Source organism: Idiotropiscis lumnitzeri, chromosome 14, assembly GCF_059441095.1.
Source record: "Idiotropiscis lumnitzeri isolate Australia: NSW breed Sydney's pygmy pipehorse chromosome 14, RoL_Ilum_1.0, whole genome shotgun sequence".
NCBI classification, from domain to species: Eukaryota; Metazoa; Chordata; class Actinopteri; order Syngnathiformes; family Syngnathidae; genus Idiotropiscis; species Idiotropiscis lumnitzeri.
In genome coordinates, this window is record NC_142404.1 from 12,706,393 (window position 1) to 12,725,960 (window position 19,568).

A 19,568-nucleotide genomic window follows, 5' to 3' on the forward strand; every position below is an offset into this window, starting at 1 on the left:
AAATACGTCAATTTTGTCCTCAAGTCTACTTGATTATTTGATGAACTAATTGTTTAATAAAGTAAACAAAGTTGTTACGTTTTAATATTTATTGGTTTGACTAACAGTTTGCACTCAAACTGATCAGATGGTCGTTAAGATCAGATAATTAAAAAAAAAAGATTTTTCATTTATAGTTAGTAATTTATTTAACCAGGATGTTGCAATTGGATAAAACGTTTCTCATTTACAATGCCGACCTGGGAGTGAAACAAATTTAACAAAAAAGTTGCAAGACTGGTGTCAAAAAATATATATTTGAAATACTAACTACAAAATAGAATTTTTTCCCTTGGATTTTAAAACGAGTCCCCTTGGTGTTTTTTTTTTCACAACCCCCAAAAATTTTACAAAAAAAACGTTAATAAATATAAGGTAAAATCTAGTACTATTTATTTGCTATACATAATAGCATGGCGGGGTCAACTATATTGTTGGATGCGGTTGTATTGCTCTGTCGCAGTCGCCACATCATGGTAATTTGCATGAGACAAAACTGCCGGCCTCAAATTGAGTCACTGGAACCAGAGGGGAAGATCATTGTGCGACTTGGAATTCTTGATCCTTTCCGTAGTCGGACGGAAGAATCTTAGAGAGATTTAGGACACTCTCTTAAAGTGTGAAAACATTCCATTAAATGATTTCTTTACAGATTAAGTTTTAATCCTAATTTATAACAGATTATTTTTGGTACAGCTCGTTCAATTGAGGTGCTTCACTTAAAAGACATGGCTGGGATTGTGCATGAGAAATGCAGTTGCAATAAACCGGAGAAGACACTTAAGAAACTTAAGAGTTCGCAAAGAGCTGACAGTCTGGGAGAGCAGGTTTTCATCCACTCCCTCGTCTCAGGTGTTGCACTTGCCCCTCACTTGTTCACTCATCCTTGGTTTTGTTTTTTTTGTTTGTTTTACCAGAAGGCACAGGCGCCACGTAGGGTTGATGCTTTATTGTTTGCTGTCTGCTTCTTTAGTGTTCTGTGTCAACAATAATTGTTCAAAGTCAAATGACTCTTTAAAATGTCTATTAGTGCATTCAGGCATTATTAACAAGGTCCTTTCACCTGGTTGTTAAATGTCAGTGATTTGTTAACCGTGCCTTCATATTGTTCCAGAATTACGCAACAGGTAAAAAGCTGTGTTGTAGAAAGTCTATGTGAAAATATAGACATGCAAACACACTCTTTAATTTGGAACATAAAACTTGGAAGCACAAAATTGATAGAATATAAAATAACGTGCAGTGGTGTGCTCGTTTTTTTTACTGTTCTCTTGGCGTCAAGCACTGTGTGATCTATTTAAATTCACTAACAATCTACGTCACATAGCCGTTTTATTGTCACTCGATTAAAATGATAATGTTCAGTTGTAGGTGCTATTAATTTAACACCACTCTATCTTTACGATCGGTGTCGAAGTTAGCGCTGCACAGTTTCAACTTCATACGCACCTCTCAAACAATGTAACATGTAAAATATTACCAACAGCTCTCAGTATAATGAGGTGTCTTTCCTGTAACTATAACCACATACTGAAACGTCAGGCCAGAGCTGCAGAATTGGCTTTGCTTCTTAAGAAATCCAAATAAGAACAACTTGGACCACAGAAGTTCGCAGCAGTCATGATTCATGAGGTATGCTCAGACCCCAAAAGTCAAACTATACTGGCCAGATTCTCTTTCTCTCACTCTCCTTTTTAAATTTTTTTTTTATTTTTATTTTTTTTACAGCACACTGTTAAAGTCAAATCCCAAACCCGCAGGATATTTTCAATACAAAATCCTACGTGTGTAACGAACACGTTATAGTCGATGCTCTTCACTGAGCTGTGGTGTGCGGTTGGAATTGAATACCGCAGAATATGAACCTTCTATCTGATCCTCTACCGGTCTCACACATGGGCTCGTTTTCATAGACTCGTAGTTAGAAACAGGCGTTTCCGCCGTTGTGGGAGTGAACAAAAGCGTGGCAGCGGCTCCTCTCAAGGTGCACGGTTTTGGTATTTTCACAGATGAACGCATCATGGAGCAGTTTAAAAATTTGCGCCGTCGTGGGCGTGCACAGCCGACTTGATCTGCTGTCAACAGAAGCACAGTGTGTGACTTGGGCGAAGAAGAAACTGATTTGCTGGAAACCATGCAAGCCAGTTCATTTTTTAAGGAACTGCAAGCATATCTCCATGGGAGGATGATGTTCGCCAGGGAGACAAACGAGTATAATTATTTTCATTCTATTTAATAACATTATCATTACAGGTTTTATAAAGTAACAATGTTGAATGCAAGTCGACACACACACACCATGTCATTATTGAAGCATGAGCCAATGTGTGTTCATCAAAACCCTCCGAAAGTCAAAGTGCTGCTGGGAATTACACAACGTTTACAAGACATGCACGTGTGTGTGTGTGTGTAGAGGGGAAGAAAATACACTGACATGAAGCCACGCCACACAACACAGTGGATCTAAGAGTGTGGTTTTATCAACCATAATAGCGTGAGGAGAAGGCAAAACAAAAACACACTCCAGATGTACACTTCATGCAATGCGTATTTTGTCCATATCTAGAACTGTATTCCCTATTTTCTCTTAAAAGACGTTTTCAACCACACTAAGTATATTCTAATATTTCAATAATATACACACTGCATGGTGCACCTCATGGGTTTTAACGAAGGGAATGACAAATAAACTAGATTACCGTCTGGCTGCATGGTGTACTAGTGGTCAGAAAGTCTGCCCGCACAGTCAAGAGGTCCGGGGTTCAAAACTCAGCTCATATTTTTAATCTGCGATTGGCTGGCAACCAGTTCAGGGTTTACCCCGCCTCCTGCCCAAAAGATGGCGGTTAGGCTCCAGCACGCCCGCGACCCTCGTGAGGATAAGCGGCTCGAGTAATGAATCGATGGATATCTTTTTAATTAATTCTTCTCATCTTATCATCTGCTTGATCCCCAAAAATGAAAAATGAGACTTTGTTTTTGAGACAGTATGGTGAGGTGGAGTTTCAATCTGGCAAAGGAGGCTGAGCACATGTGTGCAGACATGCCTTTTAAGAATATTGAAAACACATGTCATGGGCCTTGGAATAAAAAAAAATCTTTTGGGCACTGTTATGATTGTGAGATTGATACACAGATGGAGGCAGCTCTCCTACCTACATATCGATACTACAGTGTTACTGAATGTGTGTATCTGTTTTTCACTTTTTGTAATTAGGCTACCAATAATTACCATGTCAACACAAATTAAACCAATTTCAAAGTTGAGTTTGTGTCATTTTAGTATTCTTATTTAGTCACGAAGCATTTGCCTATCATATGGCTGGTAGCTAGCTTGCTAACTAAATAGCGTTAGAGCTAGTGAGCTAGCGAGCTAGCAAGATAGATAGATAGACAAAAAGCTTTATGGTATTGTGTTTACAGGGTGACACCAAAGTGACATCTTTATACGTGTATTTTACTAATACATCATTCATTCAGCTCGGCTGATTGATTGGCTCATTCACACAATGATGTAACACTGTTGTTTAGAAATGTGTACTTGAAAAGCTAGGTGTGGGGAGGAAAAAAAAAACGACGTCATAAAATGAGAGCGACGGCCATCTGGCTCAGGTCAACCTGCCACGAGGGTGCTGATCACCGTAGTTTGTGTGTGCGTGTGTGTGTGCGTGTTTGCGTGTGTGGTGTGTACGTGTGTGTGTGTGTGTTTGCGTGTGTGGTGTGTACGTGTGTGTGTGTGTGTGTGTAAGTCCCTCACAGTGAAAGGTGATGACCACAGCTGTGCGTGTGACCTCCAAACCGCAGGAGGCCTCCTCTCCCTCCCGCCCCTAATCCTCTTCCTTCTTCACGTTCCCTTCTCCAAGGGCTCGGCCCTCCGCTCCTATTCTTCAGCGTTCCCATCCCCCACCCTTCGTAATTTCGAAATCTTCCATCAAACACACGATAATCATGAAAAAAAAAAATGAAATAATATTACGAAGGAGGACCTCAGAGGGACAACGATTACAACATCACCCCCTCTGTTATTTTGTCTCAATTAGCACATGACCTCCAAGACTGCGTGTGGGGGAGGGTAAATAAATAACAAAGAATGATCATGCTGCTATCTTTTCAGTAGAGTCATCATTGAGTCAAGGCCAGAATCAGCATTAATGTAATCTTTTATAATGGATGTTTTCGTGCATTTTTTGCATATCTGCCGTCTGGGTTGGCCTGGGAAAAGGTGAAGTGAACTCATAAAAAATAACAGAGATCAGTCCACGGTAGAGTAGAGGCGTCTAGTGATCCATTTGCTGACATTTTTTTCGCAGCATGAACTTCATACTAAAATTCACAATTGCTACAGCCCATTTTATTTGCTTGGATCGTAATACTTACTTTCCACTCAATGGAAAGGCAGTAGAGGAGAAGATTTGTTTTCAATTACACTTGTAGAGCAAAGTAAGAAATTTGTTCTAATCTTTCACTTTTCAAATTTTCCACCAATAACTCATCACTGAAATCGTTTTTTTTCTTATTTCTATTCATAACACCCTGATGAGTAGTGATACTTCAGGAAGGGCAGCAATAGCAATTTTTTGTTTACCACAATTTCTACTTCGGATCAAAGTCAGTTTACTTCAGATTAGGAGTTAAAGCGATGAGTAGACTATTCAGCGAGTCGACTTCACTGCAGTCATTTAAAACATTAATTCGACCAATCACAAGAAACATGTTTTTGGCATCTCAACTTTCCCAATCGGCCAAATTTACAGAGAATTTTCGACTCGCTCAACTGATGCTTCTGCTGGACTATAAAACAATAATCTTTTTTTTTTTATGCAAGTCCATCTAAATATGTCTTTGCATTAAAACGGTCCATGGTGCAAAATTTAAAAATTCCCATTTTTTGGCAAATTAATTTAATCTGGATCATTTCCCATGGCTGAACATATCTCACGATGCACTAGTTTGGAATCACAGCCTTTATGCGATATAGTTGCACCTATAGATATAATCCCATTCAAAGTCTAGAAAAGTCAAAGACTTGAATCGCACCTCAGGCACGTCAAATCATTGTCACTTGTTTGTTTCAAAATTGTTCCAAAGTTTCTTGGAAGATTTTAAAGACAGCTACAGTAAGCATCTAGAGAGTACAGATGAAACCAAAACATGCAATCCATGTCGAAAGCTTAAACTAGCAACCTGGTCTGCTTTGCTGGAATTTGCCACCTTCCTCTAACAGTCGGTTCTTTGACTTCCTGATAAATTGGCCTCAAGTGGCAATAATTGCCATCTCCTCCCCGTTCTCACCTCTCACCCAAAGCAAACGTCACGTCTAAAAGGATGGATGAAAGAAATGGAGAGAGTCACATCACGTCCATCAACTTGTCCACCATTTCGAGTGATATACATGGTTTGTAAACCTCGCCTACTCCTCTCGTAAGAACAAAGTCAAAACACGTGTAGAGACAAAACAACCCTTATGGGCAGGAAGTGCTAAACAGTTGGTGTCTGACAACCTCACTGTGGAAGCATCAGTCACACGACCAACCCCCGTTATATAAACACACACACACTTGCACACTTAGAGATCTGATGAGTGGCAAACGTTTCAGATTCCTTGGTTGGGCCCAATGATCTCTTCAGCTCACACTGAAATGCTGGCTGCGCTATGATCTTAGAGAGGAACATGAGGGTTTTGCAACTATATGTATATATATATATATATATATATATATATACACATATAAATATATTTATTTATTTATTTATTTATTTATTATTTATTTTTTATTTTCTCTAACTGGATCTGACACCCCTGTCTGATTTATATTGTCAGATTTGTATTTTGGTTGTCGTGAAGCTTTTAATTATGCTTATCTTATACTTATTATGATATTTTACAACAAAAGTGCCGCGGTCCACCCTCGTTGTTTTAGTGGGGACACACGTGTGCATTCCTCCCCTGAACACTAAACAGATGTCAATTTTCAACATTCACGTTCCAGACACATTTTAAGGAATTTGTGTTTTCATGCTAAATAGAACTTGTCCAGTATACAAATGTCCAAAACGATCCAGTGTTTTGTCCATAATCAGTGCCGTGTTAACATTGTATACTGTAGTCCCAGCCTCATGGCCCACTGGTCCAACACATGGATCAAGCCTCAGCCCTCTCCTATGAGCTCCTCTCTCAGGCATGCAAGACTCCTGCAATCCCATATGACCAATCATTTGGCTACATTCATCTTTCTCAAGCAGGCTCTTGCTTAAGATCATCTTTTTCTTGGGAGGCCCAACCAATTTCACTCAATCGGCACGTTGCTCCTCACTGGGATATTCAAATCCTGCTCGGAATGAGGGTTGCATTCCTTGGGGGAATCAGCTGAGGTGGTTCAAGCATCTGATTACACCTCATGAATGCTTCCACTTCAATGTTCTGGAGTGGAGTAAAAAAAAATAAAAAATACACTGGCAGAATTACGTGTTGGGGTGATTCTGCACACTCCCTCATTTTCCGATCTCGGCTTATTGCAACCATGACCCAGTTCTTGATGAGCACTGAGAAATAATGGATGGATGCAGATGATAGACAGATCAGAAAGAGAGGAGCGTACGAGTACAGTATTAGTCATTCTTTTTAAGAGGCTAATGAGCCTCTCGCTGCGGAACACACACTCTGCTGGCCCAAATAAATACTTCTTTCAGTACTGTGCATGTGTTTGTGTGTGTGAGAGAAAGGGGGGGGGTTGAGTAGTCCAGTACTGTGGGCTCTCTGTGTTGCACTGACAGACATTAACCAGCTGCCTGCATTCCTCACTCTCTTTCTCTCTCCTGATTTCGTGCTTGATTTTCCCTACCCTTGTTCAAGTGACTACACAATACTATTCCACCCCTTGCTCAGTAATATTCTAATAGTTATGATCAATCAGGACTTTTTCAGCACTTAAGAAAGATCTATAGCACGGTTGGGCAAAGTATGGTTTGAAAAGATCAAGTTTGAATTGTCACAAGTACTAATTATTGCATTAAATAATAATTCCCACTTAAAATGAGTAAATTAAAGCATCCTGACTGCTTTTGTGTTGGGTAAAAATGTTAAGTCTTAAAGGGGGAGTTGCCCCAAAACATTTCTTAACAAGAATGTGTTCTATGCAGCTCCATTAGTAAAAAACATGGCATTCTGATTTAGATTGCGTTTGTGGAATATGAGTTCAGCAGTAAAATCCACCCGTGTTTGTACATCTCAGGGGGCGGCCATTTTGCAAGTCACAGTTGCTCAATGCTCGTGTAACGATCAATCGTGGCTCAGCTTCAGAAAACATTTAACATTGTACGAAATCATTGTAATTAATTAATTAATTAATCATTTGAAATTATATAATTAAAAAATAATCACCTTATTGTGTAAAACCAATTTTTTTTCATATTTTACATATTTGAACTTTTTTTTTTCATTTTACTTTTATTTTATATGTTCACAACATACAACTTTTTTCTTTTCCTTTGTACCTCATCTACGAATGATAAGGCCCATTGATCTCAAGAGTTTGCCTCCGCCCCTGATCTATAGGAAGTCCTTAAAAACATGTTGTGAAACTACTAACTGCGACTTCTGATAAGATAAAATAAGACTTTATTGATCTCTCATGCGCATGATAAAATGAACAAGCAAAAAAACAAAAACAAGCACAGGTCATCGTTTGCATTTGACTGTCACCATTTTCCCGTCATGTGCTCAGACAACAGGATTCATGGTACTGTAGTCTTCGCTAATGTATTCCGGGCCTTCATAAAAGTAGATGCTCGGGAAACACTAAAGTCGCTAAAATGATGGTTATGACAAATATGCTTTTGGGTGCAGTCACAATGTCTGATGGAGTCATTCTCAGTCATCGCCCTGCGACCACATGGACATATTATGGAAAACTGTATTCTTTTTATGGCTGCACACCACCCAAGTGTGTTATTAAACAGTCAAGTGACTCTGGCCACCGGATGACACTGCATGGAACATTATCGGTCAGAAAAAAATAAAAATCCCATAACACACCTTGTTTCCATGTCAAAACCAAAAGCTGAGTGCACCAAGTTTGTTGGACGCACACATTAGCGTTAGCTAACGGTGTTAGCATCTGACCTGTCCATGTGCCTCATACACAGAAGTGTTGCTTCCATGAGTTGAAATACTTTGTCTTTATTGTCTCTCACTTTTGTTGTCGAGACTGTCGACTGTAGACAAGGCTCTATTAGGCCTCTAATCACATGATACACACACATCGACATGGGTGAAAGCGACCGATTAGACTGAGGAGGTAAATCCTCTCAAGCATGTTGGTCAAAGTAATGTGGCTAGCCCACATGCCATGTGAGCACTCCGCAAATTCAATTTCCCACCCCAAGGCCATAAATTACACGGAATAGAACGATACTGTTGTCGTTTCTCGTGTGGAAGTTCAAATACTTGGCATGTGTCTGACTATTATTAAATTGTGCAACCACTGACTGAACTGGACTGTTCTTTTGTTTATTTCACATTGGTCTCCAGTAAATCTCCAGCTGCAACAGGCAGCAGTCCAAACACCAGCAGGCCGTCTGGAAACCTGTTGGACCACCTCCATCTGCCCGACCACTGCGCACACCGCCCCGCAGCCACAGACATACACAAGCAAACAGCAGTAGTTACACAACTCGAAATGTAACCGGTTGACCTGACATGACTGCTACATGCCACGATATGTGCTGAGGCAGAGACACATTTTGCTTACCCAACTTGGAAATACGGCCTGTGTGCGATGACATTTTATTGGAATTAGTCGAAAGTGAAATACTGAGAGCACAGACAACGGCTCGCTTTTCCACAATTTTTAAGCCTTGTTCTATGTATTTTTTTTTTCAAAACCGTAACCACCCATATATTAATACACTAACTACAACTATTAATTAATTAATCAAATTAATATTAACGTTGGCAGGGCTTTTAACAACGCTCTTCTCTGAGGGGTGTCAAATTCAGAAGACTCGCTTCACTCGCTCTTGTGAGGTCCTGCAGGACCGTCGTTCAAACTCAAGAAAAGAGGACTTGTTCTATGAAAATATGCGTTGGATTCTGAATTTTATGTGATAAAGTGTAATAAATATGATCATATTTTTTAAAACAAGCACTCAAGTCATCAATGTAAAATAAATAATTAAATAGATACATTTAAATATTCTCCTTGATACATAATGAAAATGCTGAAAGGTCGTCTTGAATATGTTAATTCTGACTTGTCTCCAGTTGAAGGGATGGCCACGTGTCAAACATTTATTTTCTTTTTCTTTAAGCACTTCAGGAATGTTCCTCCAGCCGTGTCAACCTGTTTTGAAAGTGCAGGTGCTTAAGTTTTATGTTACGCTGTGACTGAGAACTAAACAATAGAATACCTTTCCACCACGCACGTACGTTGAACCTCGAAATCTGATCGCGCTGACTCCAAAATTTCAACTGAATGGCCTGCATTGTATTATTTAAATGATGCGACTCAATTTAACAGAGGGACACGTCTCCTAACATGAGCGACAGCAACAGACAATCAAATATTATTTACAGGTTATTTGGGTGCAGAACAGTGCCATATTGGTTTGCGGTCTGGGTTTGAATACACGACCAACGCAATAAAATAACAATAAAAAAACTGATACAACCCAACCTGCTGAGGTCTTCAGCGGTGGCCCATCACCTAAAATCTTGGATTACTGACGACCTCGACAACTAAGCACAGTATGCGAGGCCGCAGGACTGCAAGTCTGACATTCTTCTCTAGCACCGGAGCACCACAGGGAACCATCCTCACTCCCTTCGCGTTCACCCTGCGCACATAGCGCCTTCATATCAAATAGTGAGACAGACGCGGTGTGCTTTTGGTGTTCGCGGGACACTCATAAAGGCATTTTTTGACTCTGGGGTCACATCAGCCCCATTTCTATGGAGTGGTCTGCTGGGCAAGCGGCATGTCTGTTCTGGACAAAAGAAAGCGCTATATATACTGGATTGATGGACGGATGGGCAAAATCAAAACAAGTCCTCCAACCTGTCATTGTTACTTGTTTTTCTTTCGCTGCTTTACTGAGCTGAGGCGGTCCAAAAAGACCCTCAAGGGAAATCAGCGTCCTAACATGCTTAATCAATAGCTTAAGTGGCTGGTGTCTTAAATTATTACACAGCTCTGTCTACAGACATTTGACCCTAGTAATGACAACAAGCGCTCTACATGCTGAATTAATCTGTCCCACGCAGCAATTTCTCAGCGAAGCAGACATATGGCAGAAGCCTTGTGTCTGCTAACCATAAGACAATGTCATTGTTTTACAAGGACAGCCAACTTCTTGTCATCAATAAAATCTGTTTTTCTTTTTCATGTAATGACATTGCATCATTAGGAATATTAAGAATTAGAAACACACTGCATAATGTAGCGGTGTACTGTCAATATATTCACAATAAATTCAAATCAGGGTTGGGCAACTTCAATTTAAATGGGGCCAGAATTTTTCATCAGTGCTACCGGGGTGCCGGTGAATATTTTCCTCTCAAATGTTACTCTGTTTACTGGGACCAAATATAATTAAAAGTTGTTTTTTTTTGTATAATCTGTACTCTACGAAATTTACTGTGTGGTTTTTATTTTTTTTTTTTTTCTACCAGCCCTTTTTTTTTTTTTAGTAAATATTTACTGAACGAGAGCACTTTTGCCACTAGGAGCTTGAAAAAGTTTGGCTAAATTGTTGTGAGAGAGTGGGTGTTTTTATCTCCACCCTTTCAGTAAAAAAAAAAAAACTGAGTGGGCTGCTTGAGTAATAGAGACACTTTTGTAGAAAGAGCTGAAAATATCACGACGGAGGTCTGATTTCGGCTGGACGTAACCCGGACGTTTGTCTTTTTGTTTTGACAGAAAGTTTTTCTTTTTCTCCTCGTTCACAACTATGGGGGCGTCGTGGCTGAACGCAGGCTGCGTGCTTGTGCTGCTGCTGCGCGGGCTGTCCTTCTCACACGCCGACCTAAAGCTTGCCGTTTGCCAGCCCATCTCCATCCCGCTGTGCGCCAACCTTGTCTACAACGAAACCATCGTGCCAAACCTCCTGGGCCACATCAGCCAAGCAGACGCGGCTGCAGAGATACGACGTTTTGACCCTCTGTTGGAGGCCCACTGCTCGGCAGATCTCAAGTTCTTCCTTTGCACCGTGTACGCTCCGGTGTGTACCGTTTTGGAGGAACTCATCCCCCCTTGCCGGGCCCTGTGTGAGAATGCACATCAAGGATGCAAAGCCAATATTACAGCGATGGGCTTCGAGTGGCCGGAGCAGATTCACTGCGAGAAGTTCCCTGTGAGCGGATTGTGCGTGGGCTCTGTGGGCACAGTTTAGGATGCACGGGACGCATCCATTGTCTCAAGTCCATCAGCTTCATGGCTGGGAGGGGGGGGGGATTTGGGGTAATAGCAAAGGAAGTAGTGTAGTAGCCATAAATGTTCATCGCAACAGACAGAGAGGGATTATAAAAAGTATATTTAATATCAGTTTGAATATTAACACTAATAAGGCCATAAAAATAACGTGCTTAATAATGATTCAACCATCCATTTTTTTTTTTTTACTAAGGTCATGGATGAGCTGGTACCACATCTATCAAGAGTCGGGGTACACCCTTGATTGGTCACTAGCTGTTCCCAACGAGCACATATGCAAACAATCATTCAATTAAAATGCATTCGACATAAAAGTGAAAGCAAAACTGTGCTTAAATGTTGAAATATTACCAAAATATGAAACGCAAATGGGAGGATATTAAAAGTGAAATATAACTGAACTGTACCGAGGCAGTGATGTACCACTGGAGGGAGCACTCATATCACTAGTGGTACATATACTTCACTTAAGAAGGAGCATCTGCAATGAGATTAAAGTAGTAATTTTATGGAAATAATGTGTGTATTTTGAATTTTAAGAAAGTCATATTTTCAAGCTTTAACATCGTAATTTTACAGAACTAATGTGATATTTTGGAGGAAATATTTTCAAGAATGAATAAAATTTCATTCAGAAAGAAGAAAGTTGTGTATTTTCGACAAGACACATATTTAAAAAAAAAGTCTTGGTTATTTTATTTTATTTTATTTTTTTTTAGAATTACGATGAATTGTAATTTTACAAGAATGAAATACTCACTCTTTTGACACATCATGATCATATTGAAAGAATATTAGGTCCACTACAGTCCTCTTTTGCTTTCCTTCATAAAAGGATGATTAGAAATGTAAAAACATTTTTCAAAAAAATTAACAAATGTATTCTCATATTACAGATTTAATTTTGGAATAATGGACTTCCTTCTTGTGTAAAATTACAACTTTAATCTCATAGAGTAAACATTTTTTTTCTTGCAGTGTTGCTTTTGTAGTCTATTATTAAAACATTTTTATTTAAAAAAAGGATCCACTGTTTTAATAGACGCAACAAAAGGAAGGAAGGTTGTGAACATGCCATGGAGAAATATATATTTGCAATGAATTCTTTGCAAATTTAAACAAGTTGTAAAAGAGCATTATATGCTCTGGTCCGCCATTATTATTTTGGATATGATTCTCCAGTCTTTACTTTTTTTTTTTTTTGCATTTTAATGCTCAAAACACAGTTGGTGTGTAAATTGTTTCCTTTTTATGCATCAAAATGTAGTTCTCATCATGTAAATGAATGGTCCCAAAAAAAATGTTTTGATCCCTTCTGTTGAAAACAGCCTCTTGATATGCTTTGGTGTATCTTTTTTTGGAGACATTCTTAGCTTTTGGTTATGTGATGTTTCTATTATTAGCGATACTATTTTTACAGCATGTTATCTTATTGTACAAAAGTTATAAGGATCACTTTGACGTTTGCTTTCTTCTTTTATTTTCTCCGCAGCAATTCTAGTTGTCATTGTAGACACACAGGAGCATTTATGTTAAAAATATGACTTTTGAAGGGCAAAACAAGTAAAGCTTATGCAAAATGTGGCAGTGTTGTCAGTTGTTTGATTGAAGCATGAAAGCACAAAGTACCTTTGTAGAACATATCTGGAACTATTTAAAAATGTTATGCCCCAAAAACCGTTATGACATGGATGAAAAATGGTAAGGGTAATAAAGTTACTCCTTTTTTGCCTTGGTAAGTGTAACAAGTATTATATTGTAAGTGGTTAGCCGTAAGATCATGGAGTGGAATATAATTAGGATGAAATCCAATGATGTTAAACGTGTTTACATTACGAGCCATATTACAGATATGGTTGTCCCTAGGGAGGCTAAAATGTATCATTGTTAAATCACCAAAAACCACTCTTCCTTATGCAGTTTGGTCAGGGTTAAAGTTCACCGTTCAGTTCACATTGGGTACAGTAAAGGAATAAAATACAAATCGAACTGTTGTAAGACATCGAAAATCAAACCTCAACTAGTACTTAAATTGTTTATTTTTAGGAAAGTAGAGCAAAAAAAATTCCTTCTGCTAGAGTGTGTGACAGCTACTATGTCCCTTACCTAATATATTCGTATGGGGAACAGTGGCGGAGCTGGACTTTTCTCCTGGAGGGGGTGTCACGGGGGGAGCCATGGCATTCTCAGGGGGACTGCAAAAAAATTAAAAAGAAATTTACAAACAAAAAACGTTCTATTAGGAATAATGAGAGCTGACTCAATTTTGCCAAATACGAAATCTCCATCACGTTTTGACAAACTATTTCTTTCGCGGGTCCTTAATCCAAATTGACCTTTTGGCCCATTTCTATACAATTTGACTTGTTGTTTGGAAGCTTGCTGACAGCGGGGAACTCCATTGACTTCTTTTTTTGGCTGGAGTATCACCCCAACTGGATGTCCCACTCTTTTCTCCCCCTGCCTCCCCGACCTCCCCTCTTCTTCCTTTCCTGTCCCCTCCCCCCAAAGCCGACCTACCCCCACATCCTTTCATCCCACTCAGGCAAGAAACCAAATGCAGCGAGGCCAACAAGAACCGCCTACAACACCACCCTCACTTTTTTTGTGGCCTGTGTGTGCGTGCGTATGCGCTTGCGCGTGCGTGTGCGCGCGTGTGCGTGTGAATCGATTGTGTTGTAAATTCGACCCAGTGTTAGTGTTTGTTCCCACATTGGTTGTTGCTGGAGGTGTTGCAGTGGCCTGTTGAGATAATGGCCACTTGCTTAGAACTTTAGCCATTTTAAACACTTCACCACAGTTGCCTGAAGCCTGAAAACTAGATAGATAGATAGATAGATAGAGAGATAGACAGATAGATAGATAGATAGATAGATAGATAGATAGATAGATAGATAGATAGATAGATAGATAGATAGATAGATAGATAGATAGATAGACAGATAGATAGATAGATAGACAGTAAACTAAAAGTAAACTTTCCTCTCTAATGTCTGTCACTTTGTTGAGAACTTGGCAGGAGTCGTGATTGTGATTATTTCAGTAAAATCTCTGGTGTAATTTAATTACTGTAGCATATTTTCCTCCGACGGGGAGTAAACGGCCAATCAGCGACGAGTCCTGTAGGAAAACAAGCGCCGCGATTGGCTGAGACGCCGCAGTCGGTTTCCAGGCGCCCCGCAGCCCGCTCCAGAGGGGGAGGGGGGTCTTGTGAATGGAGGGGTGCCTTGAAACTGACCGCAGTGACGAGAACGAGCGAGCCTGCGGACTTCCAACCGCCTGGAGAAGCCGACACTCGGACGAGTCGAGCCACAAAAGATGACAATTTAGGACATTTTTCTTCCGCCTTTTCTCACCGAAGCAACGAGCCGAGTGTTGAACACACCTGGCGAGCTTTGATTCCTGTCGGTTTCCCATTTTTTCGAAAAGCTCGGGACGTGTTTTTTTTCACCCCCTCTCACCGGAGAAGTGAGAGTGGGCTGCTTGGAGTCACTTACAAAGACCATCAAGAAGTCATGACTCGACGGAGGATTTATTTGGATTAAACTGTTTGAAATAAGACCGAATTCGACCTGGGTGCACCCGCTCGAGTTTCACCGACAACCAGCGACGCGCGAGGACGTTAAATGCAGATTTGCGACGCTGTTTTGGACCCTTTTTGAGTCGCCCTACTTGGATCAAAGTTTTTCCTTCCTTCCCTCCCCCCTCCTCCTTCTCCTCCTCAACTATGGCGGCGGCCAGGTCCACCACTGGCTCCGTGCTTGTGCGGATCATGTGGCTGCTGTGCGGATTGTCCTTCTCACCCGCTTCTACTCAACACTACAACAGCGAGAGCGGAATATCCATCCCGGAGCATGGATTTTGCCAGCCCATCTCCATACCGTTGTGCACCGACATCGCCTACAACCAGACCATCATGCCGAACCTCCTGGGCCACACCAACCAAGAAGACGCGGGGCTGGAGGTGCACCAGTTCTACCCCCTGGTGAAGGTCCAGTGCTCGGCCGATTTAAAATTCTTCCTGTGCTCCATGTATGCTCCCGTGTGCACGGTTCTGGAGCAAGCCATCCCCCCTTGCCGGTCGCTGTGCGAGCGTGCACGACAAGGGTGTGAAGCCCTCATGAACAAATTCGGTTTCCAGTGGCCCGAGAGACTTCGCTGCGAGGCATTCCCGGTCCATGGGGCCGGAGAGATCTGCGTGGGTCAAAACACCTCGGAGCCCAGCAGCCCAGGCTCCTCGTCTTCACCGTACGCACCCGAAATGTTGACCCTGCCCCCCAGCTTGGACCGACCCAAGCCTCCTCTGCACAACCAGTACCCGGAGTTCTCCTGCCCGCTGCAGCTGGATGTTCCGTCCTACCTGGGCTACAAATTCATGGGGGTCAAAGACTGCGGTGCGCCATGTGAACCCACCAAGCCCACCGGGATCATGTACTTCCGGGAGGATGAGGTGAAATTTGGCCGGCTCTGGGTGGGCATCTGGTCCATTCTGTGCTGTGTGAGCACTCTGTTCACGGTACTCACCTACCTGGTGGACATGAGGCGGTTCCGTTACCCCGAGCGGCCCATCATCTTCCTGTCAGGCTGTTACTTCATGGTGGCCGTGGCCTACGCCGCAGGCTTCTTCCTGGAGGATAAGGTGGTGTGTGTGGATAAATTCAAGGAGGACGGTTACAGGACGGTGGCCCAGGGGACCAAAAAGGAAGGCTGCACCATCCTCTTCATGGTCTTGTACTTTTTCGGGATGGCCAGCTCCATCTGGTGGGTCATCCTGTCCCTCACGTGGTTCTTGTCGGCCGGAATGAAATGGGGTCACGAGGCCATCGAAGCCAACTCGCAGTACTTCCACCTGGCTGCTTGGGCCGTGCCCGCCATCAAGACCATCACCATCCTGGCCATGGGCCAGGTGGACGGCGACGTGCTGACCGGCGTGTGTTTCGTGGGCATCTTCAACGTGGACGCTCTCCGGGGCTTTGTCCTGGCCCCGCTCTTCGTCTACCTGTTCATTGGCACCTCCTTCCTGCTGGCCGGCTTTGTTTCCCTCTTCCGGATCCGCACCATCATGAAGCACGACGGCACCAAGACGGAGAAGCTGGAGAAGCTGATGGTGCGCATCGGTGTGTTCAGCGTGCTCTACACGGTTCCGGCCACCATCGTCATCGCCTGTTACTTCTATGAGCAGGCCTTCCGGGAGCACTGGGAGCGCACCTGGCACATGCAAACGTGCAAGCGTTTCGCTGTGCCTTGCCCGCTCCACAACTTTGCCCCCATGACGCCCGACTTCACCGTGTTCATGATCAAGTACCTGATGACAATGATCGTCGGGATCACCTCGGGCTTCTGGGTCTGGTCCGGCAAGACCTTACAGTCGTGGAGGAGGTTCTACAAGCGCCTTAGCAACGGTAACCACGGAGAGACCACGGTGTGAAGTGCAACAAGGTACAAAACTACAAAGATAGAGAAATGAGGTCAGATAGCTTTCAATTTTATACAATTTTTGACTTATTTTTCTATTTGTGACAAGTCCGCAGGCCCACAGACAGAACTCTTCTCCTCTCTATAGTCGATATTAAGTGGAAGAATCTGGACTTTTCTTTTAAACGGTCCTTGAACTCTTTAAAAAAAAAAATTTTTGTACTTTTGGATTTGAAATGCATAAGCTCGCTGTCATTAACACCGGACTTGAAGTTATCTCTATATACTCACTCACTACATCCTTACTGTGTTTGCTTCCATGTTGAATGTATGTTGTGTGTCCGGCCGAACATGATTGAATGACACTGATGGGCCTAAACAAAGTGCCGCCAAGTGCAGCCAAAAGGTCCACGGACTGTGAATGTGTCTCATAGGCTTACTTGGATTCAACATTTTAAGTTACTCAGCTTGTAGACTGAAATGCTTTAAGTTGTGCTTTAGATTTAAAAAAAAAAAAAAAAAAAAGAAGAGCAGCAGCTCATGTTGTTGCCAAATGGCTACGCACTATTCTCAGTGAAAACGTTTTCCTTTTTTCTTTTTCTCCCGCATTGAATGTTCACTCCGAAGGTGAATGAAGTTACTGTTTGTGTTAGTTTGCACAAGTTTTTTTTTTGTTTTTAAGTGGTAAAACAAGTGACTGTTATACAACAAAAACTTGTTCGGCTTACATGTTACCATGGCGACTAAATTCCTGATTTCTTTTGACCCTTGACCTAGGAGCCATATTGGTCTGTTACTGCCATTCTGCCCCCCCACCCCCTTCTCACAACTGTTCAATGCGGTTTGAGCGCTCCCTACCACTCTTGAGCTGTTCTAGCGTCTACATTATAAACCTCTTAATTTGTTGTGGTGTTTTTGTGTCCCGTTTCATTATGAACTCATCGGTACCATGAAATGGGCACATTTCCATTTTAAGACTTTAAGAGACCACACACACACACACACAAATGGGCCTCAGTGCCATCTGTGTGTGTGGTCCCTACATTGGTGGACCCTGGATCAGAAAGACTGTAATAGTTTTCTTCTGTGGGAGTGGAAATGGTGCTTGAGAATTTTTTTGAATGTTTATTCTTGCTTAGATAAAGACGATTGTTCACACTTTAAGCCTGCCATTCTTTATTTTTGTTACATTTAGATGTGTTTGAATGGATCTGTGCGTGTGTGGGGGGGGTGGGGTTTTATTTTAAATTTTTTGTTGAAGTTGTTCCACATCCAGACTGAACTTTTCCATACAGAACGAAGGTGCATCTGCTTTATGTTCCGCTAGTGTGTGCCATACAGAAGCCATGTTTCTGTTCTTGCGTGCCTGATCCTCATTTTCCGAAAAAGCACAGATGAGCTAAAAAAAAAAAAGGTCACTAGGGTTTGAGTGTTGAGACATACCTCGCTGCGTTTAGCAGCCAGGCAGTTGTCACTTGTGTGCGCGTGTACGTGTGCTTCTATTTGCATGACCTCGAAATGTTTACCAGTTCATAATGTTTTACTAATGGACATGAACCAAGTGTCTTATGGAATAACTCCACCCATATGTCTTTTAGAGGCGAGTACTGCTCAAACGTACTTTCGAGTAGTTTTTAAACTTATTGTTGTATATTGGAGTCACTCGACTTTAAGGGAGGAAAATGATTCAATCCTGACTGCCAGCCTTTCGGACCACAATTTAAAATAACTCTCTGGAGGAACAACCCAGTGGTTGCAACATCATCATTTTTTTTTCTGTTTGTTTTTTTGTGTGTCATGTTGCACATTTAACGTGTAAATAACGCAAAGATAGAGTTTAAGGTGGAAGGAGAATGAGTTTTCTCTCCATCGTACAAACTATATTGTCAACACAATCCAAGAATACAAACTGTACATACTCAATTTGACACCTTAACAGTTAAAAAAAATCCCCATTTGAATGTGTAAGGAGGCAGTGAGAGCGATGTAAGACTTTCATGTTTTTTTTTTTTGTATCACTTCAGATTTATGTATGTACGTGTGTGTGTGCGCGCATTGGAACATTATGCAAATTATCCATTTAACACACTCAACTTCTTATATTGTATTTATGGGGATCCTCATCTGTCTCTTTCTTTTTATTGTTACTTATTTTTAAAGCCTGTTATGTCTGTACAGTCTGAATTAAAGTGATAAGGTTTGTAACTCGTCGCGTGGCCTTTGTGGTTTTGTACAGAAATGTGTCGCATTACTGACACTTCACCCGCTCCATATCTGGTTGCGCTCAAGTTGTTTTGCCAATACGTTACGTGCTTGCATTTCTTCACAGCAGACATTTTGGACTCTCCTCCCGGCATCTCAGGCATTACACTCCTGTCCGGGACGCATGACCTATTAGATATCAGCCGTGGCACAGAGGCTACATTGTGAGCCAGACTGTGAACAATGCATAACTTTTATGCTTCGTGTTGCTGCTGCTTTGGCGGAATTCTCTTTTTAATTCATGAGCTGATAAAATGTTCCACCATTTTATGTGCTATGAAACTTAATGCATACTGCAATGTCATACAAACAAATGTCAGCGATAAATCATTTTTATTTGTGACACCAACATTGTTTATAGCGGTACTTATAATTCCAATCTACAGTGAGTATTAAAAGTACACACACCCCTGTTGAAATGGA

General features: G+C 41.6%; 2 protein-coding genes across 2 annotated transcripts; both read left to right on the forward strand.

Annotated features, from left to right (window-relative positions):
* Positions 1-10,842: 10,842 nt before the first annotated feature.
* On the forward strand, positions 10,843-13,053 carry LOC148323534 (frizzled-7-like). Its single transcript, XM_088315402.1, has one exon. It carries the CDS (start codon positions 10,987-10,989, stop codon positions 11,425-11,427), a length of 441 nt encoding a protein of 146 aa, XP_088171528.1. The 5' UTR covers positions 10,843-10,986; the 3' UTR covers positions 11,428-13,053.
* Positions 13,054-14,716: 1,663 nt separating this feature from the next.
* On the forward strand, positions 14,717-19,088 carry LOC148323535 (frizzled-7-A-like). Its single transcript, XM_088314985.1, has one exon. The coding sequence runs from the start codon at positions 15,196-15,198 to the stop codon at positions 16,894-16,896; it is 1,701 nt and encodes a 566-aa protein (XP_088171111.1). The 5' UTR covers positions 14,717-15,195; the 3' UTR covers positions 16,897-19,088.
* Positions 19,089-19,568: the final 480 nt, after the last annotated feature.

What these genes read in the sequence shown, in the direction of transcription:
- LOC148323534 (XM_088315402.1), top strand. Translation starts at nt 10,987, where the DNA reads ATGGGGGCGTCGTGGCTGAACGCAGGCTGCGTGCTTGTGCTGCTGCTG.
- LOC148323535 (XM_088314985.1), top strand. Translation starts at nt 15,196, where the DNA reads ATGGCGGCGGCCAGGTCCACCACTGGCTCCGTGCTTGTGCGGATCATG.